This window comes from Lathyrus oleraceus, chromosome 1 (genome assembly GCF_024323335.1).
Source record: "Lathyrus oleraceus cultivar Zhongwan6 chromosome 1, CAAS_Psat_ZW6_1.0, whole genome shotgun sequence".
Classification (NCBI taxonomy): Eukaryota; Viridiplantae; Streptophyta; class Magnoliopsida; order Fabales; family Fabaceae; genus Lathyrus; species Lathyrus oleraceus.
In genome coordinates this window covers 134,794,765-134,804,338 of record NC_066579.1, presented here as the reverse complement: position 1 = coordinate 134,804,338, position 9,574 = coordinate 134,794,765, and the positions used below count along the sequence as shown (strand labels likewise).

Below are 9,574 nucleotides of genomic sequence, written 5' to 3'. Positions count from 1 at the left end.
GTGTTCCTCTTGTCAATATGATATTGTATTAGGTCAACAAGGAGAAAATCATAGTAACCTTGTTTTCTGATGAAATTGTATACTCTACTGCTCAGAGCAGTGGTAAGTAGTTACACTGGATGAAGATAATGTTGGAGGAGTATAATATGGAACAATATGTCATGAAATCATTTTTTAACATCATAAGGGCTAAAAAAATTTCAATAATTACAGGTCAAACTTAACATAACAACATTCGAAATCACTTCATCAGGGAGCGTATTGGAGATAAAGTTTTAGCTATTGAACATGTGGAAATTGAAAAACAATTGGCTAACAGATTCACTAAGGCATTAGATGCGGTCCACTTTGAAAAGTTAACGAGTGCAATTGGTGTCTTCACTTGTGAGAATCAATAACAGTAAATGATAGGGAGGTGTGCAGGGGGAGTCTCTCTCTCTCCATCTCTCTCTCTCTCTCTCTCTCTCTCTTATTTTGTGTTGCACATGAAATAATATAAAATTCTCTTGTTTCTAAACCTCATTATATATAGACTTTCGTTACAAGCAAGAATTTTATTCGGGTGATGTATTTCTCTTGCTACCGTTTCTTTTCTCCCACATCTGGTTACCTATGTTGATATGAGTCAAAAGTTTGTAAACTCAAAGAAGAGACCCTATGATAAGGGAATCTCTATCATGAAAGATATTGAAAGATTTTTGAGGAAAGAAAGAAAAAGGAGATTGGTTCCCCCTCTGTTGCAAATGGTGGAGGTGCATCTTGTGGACCATCTACAATTGGAAAGGAGTTTGTCACCAAGATGAAGGTTGTGAAGAAGAAACATGTTCAAAAACGTGATTCTGACATGGAGGAGGATGACATCTAGATTGCTTACAAGAACTGCATAGGATGATGTATTGAAGAATAAGTTCAGATGTTCTAACTTTGTTGTTTGGCCTTTGTATTTGAACATTTTTTGGATTTGGATAAGCTTTATAGCTCTTTGAACTTATGTACACTAAAATAGATCTAATACGTGTGCATCTCTAGATGTTGTTCTGAATATTCTACTCATGTGTTTGGCTATGTATGTGCTAACATACTAACCTATGCATGACTAACATCTAGGTGTCATTTGATACTTACCATTTTCCAAATTATGGAAAAAAAGGGAGTAATATGGTGTCGCTGAGCTAACGCAAGTATATTTTTAGTACTAACCATCTGGGTAAGTATTAATGTTGTGCTCACATGCTGGAGCATCGAACAAAATATTTTGCCCTTATGATGTAAGCTTTTGTGTTAGTAGCTTTTTGCATATCCTTTTATTAACTACCAACTGTTTGTGTTATGCATGAATAAATATGTGAATGATTTCATGCGAATAATTGTTACTTATTAGGATGTATGCTACTAACTATGAGTTGAATAATTGTCATGCATGACTAAGTTGTAAAGGATTGCATGTCTGTCTGATGGGTTTTAGAGCATTATTTTGTGTGGCATTTGTGATGAATGCTACTAATTTTTCATTGTTGAGCTTATCTTTGATATTTGGAAGGTTGTTGATCATTATATGCTCTGAAGACTGTCACATGTTCTGGTCTGAATAATTGTTATATCTTGAAGAGTTGTTTTTCCATAATTTATCAAATGGAGGGATTGTTGTTCCTTTTGGATTGACAATATTTTGCAAAGCAATAACAAGCACAAGTGTTTAAAGGATTCAAGATTAATCTAGCTTGCTTAAGCTGTATGGAGGTGAAGAAGGGATACATGTTGGACACAATGTCACAACATAAAGTACGATATCTAGACATTGCGCAACACGTTATTGTTGTTGCATTTTGGAAGATTTTCCGGTCAAAGATTAGATTAGATTTTATTGTTAATTGGCTTAGAAATATGATTAGATGATTTGTTCGACACCTGGACGAAGATTGATTTAGATTTAAATTTGAATTTAAATTGAACGAAATCATATCTTGTTAGAAAGATTTATGGAACATATTATATCCAATAAATTCTGCATTAATTCTCGATGAAATTAAAGCTATTATACAAGGAGAAAAGTCTGGAGTTATTCTGCTATATAAGGAGCTCAAAATCTACATTGAAGATTTTATAGTGCTAGGGTTTATTATGAGTCCTTGTTATTCCTGTATGTACACCACTATGTTTTAATAACTTGACATATTTAGTTTATCTAGAGTTGAGTGGTAGTATTCAACATTGATTATTGAATTGTAATCTCCAATCATGGATTGTGTGATTGAAAAGAAAGTGAGTAGGTTCTCATGTTTAGGGGAAATCTTAAATAGAAAGTCATTGAGTAGTGTTACGAAGATACATTGAACAACATAGGAGTTTTTGTTGCTTGTAAGATTAATTGTATTAAACTACTAATAATGAATTTCCTTTTTTGGGTTGTGGACTCAACCCCCCGATGTAGGTGTGATTTCACCGAACTGGATAAACAACTATCGTGTTATTTACTGTTTTTCTACCCCATCATCTAGTATTTGTTATTGCGGTGTTTCTGATTCAACTCGTCGAACCAGTTGTCTAGATCATAGTGTTCGACATTTGTCCCCCGTGATACATAATTTCAACATCGACTTACCTTGTTCTCTATGTGTTTTAACATTTCTAATCTCATTGGACCCTGCGAATCCTCGATTATTTTGACCATGAAGACTTCTTTGTTTATCTCCACATTGAATGTTTCGTTGAGAACTAAATTATATTTTGTTCTTACCAACACCCTAGTCACATCCTTTTTTTGTCTGTCTACTTCTTTCTTCATTTGAGCACACAAACACACTAACCGGAGTTGTTATGAATTCGAAATTTTTGGGGATCATGCATGACAAGGGATCTTAAGCATCTAATCCATGCCACCCTTCTATTATACACATCTTCAGGCTCCCATTCTGGAATCTCTGCAAACCATTGCCCTAGCCAATCTCTCGCTTCTGCTACTAATGGCTTTAGTTCACACTCTTCTCTTTCCTCCTATAAGCATAAGTTAGCTCCAAGAGGGGTGACTTTTATTGAAACATACCCTCTGTGTTGAATGCTATGACACTGCGACTATCATATGTTGAGAGGTGAGACCGTGAAATATTCATAGTGGCTTGATTTCTTGTATGAATTAGTTGGATTGTATGTGCTGATTTAAGAAATATACACAATCACATAAACAAATTATATTTGGAATCATTGTATCATATCAATAGTCTAATGCCAAAGCTACTCTTGATTTACCGCAATTCAAATCTTCTGGTTCTTCTCCTCCACTCATATTCTGTACTGAATCGGTAAGGTCTTTGTTGGTTTCTTTTTCAAGAGTCATTTAGGCTGCAAAGATTCCAACGCCTCTTTCTTCACCACTTAAAGTATTAAAATCCCAAGCAACAATAAGAACCAGAGATGCAAAGGAAATGAGAGAAACAGCAGAAAGTTCTAGCTTCACTAATAACATATACTAGTACAAGTTAGCACAATTGTACAGGATAATTACATAAATATTAGGTTGTCAATTCATATTTTTAGCTCTAAATTTTGCTGCAGCTGGAACTGGTTTTGATACTCATAAATTTGCCTCGACTTCAGTTGCCACTGGTATGAAGCTCAGAATTTTATATTGGAATAGGTACTCGATTTCGTAAATCTCAAATACTTGCCTCAAATATCAATGATTAAGACAAATAATTAACAAAATCTAGAATATGCAATGAAAAAATGCAACCCTACATGATATGATAACATTCATGATCATCATTCACATTCATTTCAGTCTCTAAATACACCATCCATATATTTTACAAAGTATATTGGATAAGAAATTCACACATTGTGGCGATAATCAAGTTAGTCACTTATCATTGTTTATTTTCCTCTCACTTTCCAGGGGCAAAGTTTGTGGCATATGCCCATGCATTGTTGTTAACTGGATCAGCCAGGTGGTCAGCAAGATTTTCTATAGGTCCTTTTCCTGTTACAATAGCTTGAACGAAGAATCCAAACATTGAGAACATCGCTAACCTACCATTCTTCAGTTCTTTCACCTTCAACTCTGCAAATGCTTCTGGATCTTCGGCAAGGCCTAATGGATCAAAGCTACCACCCGGGTACAATGGATCAACCACCTCACCAAGAGGTCCACCGGCAATGCGGTAACCTTCCACTGCTCCCATTAAGATAACCTGAGTCGCCCATATCGCAAGAATGCTCTGTGCGTGGACAAGGCTTGGGTTACCCAAGTAGTCTAGTCCACCCTCACTGAAGATTTGTGATCCTGCCTTGAACCACACTGCCTCGCCAAATTTGACACCGTTGCGAGCCAAGAGCTCCGGGAAGACGCATCCCAAGGCTCCCAACATAGCCCACCTGCTGTGGATGACCTCTAGTTCACGGTTTTTGGAAAAGGTCTCCGGATCAGCGGAAAGTCCAGCAGTGTCCCAACCGTAGTCACCGGGGAATTCACCGGTGAGGTAGGATGGAGCTTCACCGGAGAATGGACCCAAGTATTTGGCACGATCCGGTCCATACCATGGACTAGCAGAAGAAACCTTCTTTGTGACTGTCTTTCTCATTGTGACTCTTCCCACACCAAAGTCCTGAGTGGATGGGGAAAGCTTGATTGCCTTCCCAACCAATGATGAAGAAGAGAGAGACATTGTGGAAGCGGCCATTGTAGTATTTTGGTGGTTACTGAGTTAACAAATGAATATTTGTATTGGCAATGTTGAGGATGGTTATTGAATGTGATGAGTTATGAGTGTTATTTATATATGCGGTTTCAACTGTGAAAAATGAATGGTACATATCTTATGAAATCTATGTCTATGTTTCTATTGGCTTCTAGCATTTCATTTTGTTTCTCCAACCACACATTCTTTAGAAGCTATTTTCTCTTTTTCCAAATATCCACATTATATGATACTAGTAATATCATAAAATACTTGTTCCATCCAATAAGAGTCTCCCAATTATGATTTCTGGATAGAAAAATCAATTTCATACATAACAGTATAAATTCATGTGTCGCAGAAGAGGGGCCACAATCCATGTTGGTCCAATTTCGAGTTAATTTGTGGTGTGTGTTGCTGCTTCACTTCACATATTTCTTTTTCTGCTCACTGAATAAAAACATATTTATCCTAATCTTTAAGTCATTTTATCCGATGCTACAAATTGTTAATAGAAGCAATACAAACTAGACATAAGGATAATGAAAGCTAACTATAACCATCCAACCCATGCTCTCTATTTTAGCTAACTAATCAAATAGTTTACTTTATTTTTTATGGTGCCATTAAACTTTTGTCAAATAAATATATATTTTAAATTTAAAATGTAAATATTCAAATATTCAAATTTATTTTAACTAATCTATTGTAATTAAGGCATTTAGATCAATAGAAATCTAAATTAATTATAGAGTTAGGCGGAAAATGAATCGAGTCAAATCGAACTCGTCTCAGTTCAGCTCGACTCGTTAAAACTCGACTCAAAAGTTCGACACGATTTTTTTTAAGTTCAAGTTTGACTCATTATATGTTCACGAATATGTTGCTGATTGCGTCCATGTGTGACGCTTGATTTGTTCTGGCATATTTTATTCCCTAGTGAAGTTCCCACATAGTTGATATTAATTGATGGAATCTCCAGTAAGTTGTTCGGTTCCCCACTCAGAGTTGTGCCTCTTGTTGTGACATGAATCCCCGTGGAATTTTCTCCTCTAATGGAAGACCTCCTCATTTGGGCAGTGTTTGACTCTGAGCAGTATTGATGAAGTCGTCCCCTGTAGGATTGTCTCACATTTGATATGGTGTTGACCTAAAATTCTCCGCAGCGTTGACTTGTTGCTTTGAAGTATATATATATATATATATATATATATATATATATATATATATATATATATATATATATATATATATATATATATATATATATATATATATCATTTAGCTTGAAGATGTGGATCCTCAACAACTCTCTCTTATCCTCAGCATTTTGGTTGATATTCTCAACAATGCTTTCGTCCTCCGCGAAGTTGCCAAGTTGTATTTTCTCCTCTCTCAGAGAGTTTGAGCTTTAAGCAAGATCTGTGTCGATCATTGCTTATCCCCTATCAGTTATCCCTCCTCTCTTGAGAGTGTATTGAAGTTGAATTTGTTTTAATCCTCGTGATTGATATATATATATATATATATATATATATATATTCTTCATTTCCTCTGAGCGCTGAGTCTTCAGCAGTTTTTTGTTGGATGCATGTTTTAATTCTCGTGATTGCTATATATATATATATATATATATATATATATATATATATATATATATATATATATATATATATATATATATATATATATATATATATATATATATATATATATATATATATATATATATATATATATATATATATATATATATATATATATATATATATATATATATTCTTCATTTTCTTCATTTTCTCTGAGCGCTGAGTCTTCAGCAGTTTTTGGTTGGATGCATGTTCTTCATGCATTTCCCCAACCAGAGTAGAGCGTTGTTTTGGATGGTTATATCCCAATCTTCCTTGAGTATATGGTTTTGTGCTATCCCCCAGGGAATTGAATATTTGAAGATAAGATTTATATCCTTGATGATTTATTTTCATCCCTAGCAAGTTCTCCCGTTGGTGTTCTCATCTTGTTGAGATTAGCCGAATATCTAGTTGTGATGATTGGATCTTCATGCCTATGATTTTGTGAAGAGAATGACGATGAAGTTAAAGTATTTTTTTATAGGTAAATGAAAAGTTAGAGTCTAGTTCTATAAAGTATTCATACAATAGAACAAACATGTAAGTTTTTAGGCTAAACCGAGGGAATATATTAATTAATAAAAATAGGAAAGTCATATAGTGCCATATTTTGGGAATTCATTTAAAATAACTATCACCCCAGTTTTTAGACAAAATTGAGATAATAAATTAAAAATAATTAAAAATAAAAAAGGCATTTGAAAATGTTGATGGAAAATATATTGTCCCTCAGATGACAAATATAACCGAGGGTAATAAACATAAAAAGTAGATTAGAAAGGTGAAAGGGAAAAATGGAAAGGCGTCATGTGACCCTTAACCAATTAAAAATAAAATAAAATATAAAAATGAAGTAACCGGGATTCAATGCGAGTACCCTCATATTTATATTCCCTCGATTTTTGTAATAATCGAAGGTATACGTTTTATATATGTTTTCAAAAATATATGATGGCACTTCCATGACATATACCTCAATTATTGGTGGGTCGAGGTGAAAGTTTTGTTATGAAATGTATTAGTTATAGTAGTGATGGTAAATTCAAATTTTAAATTTTTAAAAAGTAAAAATTTCCAAAATAGAAAAACTAAAATGAGGTTTCTTGTTTGTAAATGAACAATTAGGAATATATAAAACTTGCTAGGGAATATCTTATGCTATAGGAAAGGCATAATCTTTTTTTAAGAAAGGAGGGAAAATTAGAAGAAATAGAAGTGGATCAAGGCATGAGTATTTTCCAGCTCTCTCTCTCTATTATGATAATTAAAGTCAAACTTTACATTTTCAAGCTAGAAGAGGATTACGTCAAAGAGACTCCCAATCTCTGATCCTATTCATTATATATGCTGAAAGCATTTATGGATTGCTGAGGAATGCTTGCACTAGATTGGGTTTCACTCATTTCATAAATTCGAAAAATTTGGAATTCAATATTTTTCAATTTGCGGATGATACATCCATTCTAGACCAAGCTTATCGGGATAATATTTGGGCTATCAAATCAGTACTTTGCGGTTTTGAGCTGGCTTCAGAATTGCAGGTAAATTAAGAGCAAAATCCTTGACTTCAATTCTTATCCAGGTTTTTTGTTAGCCGCCTCGGATTTCCTTTCATGTGCAATTAGTCAATTCCCATTCATATTTATGGAATTACTGATCAGTGTATTTTGATGCACACTCTTTTACTATTATATTATGACAATTTTATACTTTTTCTTGTTATTTCTATTATTTTTAATATATTTTTCAATTTTAATTTAATTTTGCTCTTATTTTATTTTCGTCATTTATTCTTTGAATAAGCAGTAATTTGACATTTTCTCGTTGTGCATATCATAATTTGAGTTACGAGATGTTGTTTGACTCGTTCTAATATGCATTCAAAAGCTAAGAGGATAAACTACAAGTTTTGTGTTGAAGGAAGAAGTTAATTCGGAGTGAAATAATACGTTATCATTCCATACTTAAGAAATTATTAATTGTATGGGCCGAAATTATGTTTTTCGGGCTGGTGCTCTTAAAACCCAAATTTCTTTATTATTTAAGTTAAACTCATCATTAGACAGAGTTAGACTGTTTTTAGAAATTAGAGAAAGCATTATGATTACATGTTCGGCTAAACTCAAAGGTTAATCCACTATTTCGGAATTTCATCAAGATTTTGAGGTTATTATATTATCTGTGTATATTCAATTCCTTTCAATCTTGTTTTGTGTATTCCCGTTTGCTTAATTCGAGTTGCATATGATAGTGTTGATCAAATTTGATGGATGCATGTTCTTTAACTTCGCATATTAACTTATCTTATTCATTAACTTCGCCTAATCTTCAACCGTCGTGCTTAACGCGGTAAATAAGAATATAATTAACATGATATTGATAGTGTTTGTGTAATCGAGATTATAATCAAATAGGAATTGAATCCGCTTAGAGAATTGGTGATATAATAACCGATGATAAGTCTGAAATTACCAAACCAGTAGATTAATCTCTTGATAATAATTGTAATCGTTTTCTTTATTTTATAATGTCCGAAAACCCCCTTTTTGTTTCATTCGATTGGTTAAATATACTCAGGAGTCCTTGCGACAGATTCAAATGTCGCTTCTATTGAATATATTTATTAAATTCATTTTTGACCTATGTACGACAACGAATCAAATTGGCGCCGTTGTTGGGGACTCTTTGATAATACTAACTAACTTTAGAATCCTATATTAGAGTCTTGTTAGTATTTTATTTCTTGGTTTTTTGTGTGTGTTGATTTTCAGAGTTGTAGTATAGTAATAAGTATTCCAGCGTATCAGGTGACTCTGTAAGTACTTCTTCATATTTCAACCTTTTTTCAGAATCTATTGATGTCCAGAGTCCAAAGTCTACTTGTCTAGAGTCTAGAGTTTGCATTGTCTAGAGTCCAAAATCTCTTATATCTAGAGTCCAAAATCTCTTTGTCCCGAGTCAACTTAGTCTAGAATCCAGAATTTGATTTCCTTATCTTTGAAATTTTGCACACTTAATAAAACTATTAGAGTACAAAATTATTCTTTATACTTTGTTATCATAAAAAATTAAGGGTTGTAGATGTATAATCAAACTTGTTCCAAAAGAAATTAGTCTTAGATTTAATTAGTCACGAGGTCCCTTAACTTAATTTCAGGTTTCACTTTAGTCCCTTATCTAATAAATATTATATTTTAGTCCTTAAAAACTATTCTGTTAGTCAAATTAATAATTTCTATTAAATATTTAGAACAAAGTTAAGTTGTGATG

The 9,574-nt window shown here is 33.3% G+C and overlaps 1 protein-coding gene across 1 annotated transcript; it reads right to left on the bottom strand.

The window, feature by feature from the left end:
- Window positions 1-3,736: 3,736 nt before the first annotated feature.
- Window positions 3,737-4,874, bottom strand: LOC127122250 (chlorophyll a-b binding protein of LHCII type 1). The gene has a single exon (XM_051052619.1). The coding sequence runs from the start codon at window positions 4,674-4,676 to the stop codon at window positions 3,882-3,884; it is 795 nt and encodes a 264-aa protein (XP_050908576.1). The 5' UTR covers window positions 4,677-4,874; the 3' UTR covers window positions 3,737-3,881.
- Window positions 4,875-9,574: the final 4,700 nt, after the last annotated feature.

What these genes read in the sequence shown, in the direction of transcription:
- LOC127122250 (XM_051052619.1), bottom strand. Translation starts at nt 4,676, where the DNA reads ATGGCCGCTTCCACAATGTCTCTCTCTTCTTCATCATTGGTTGGGAAG.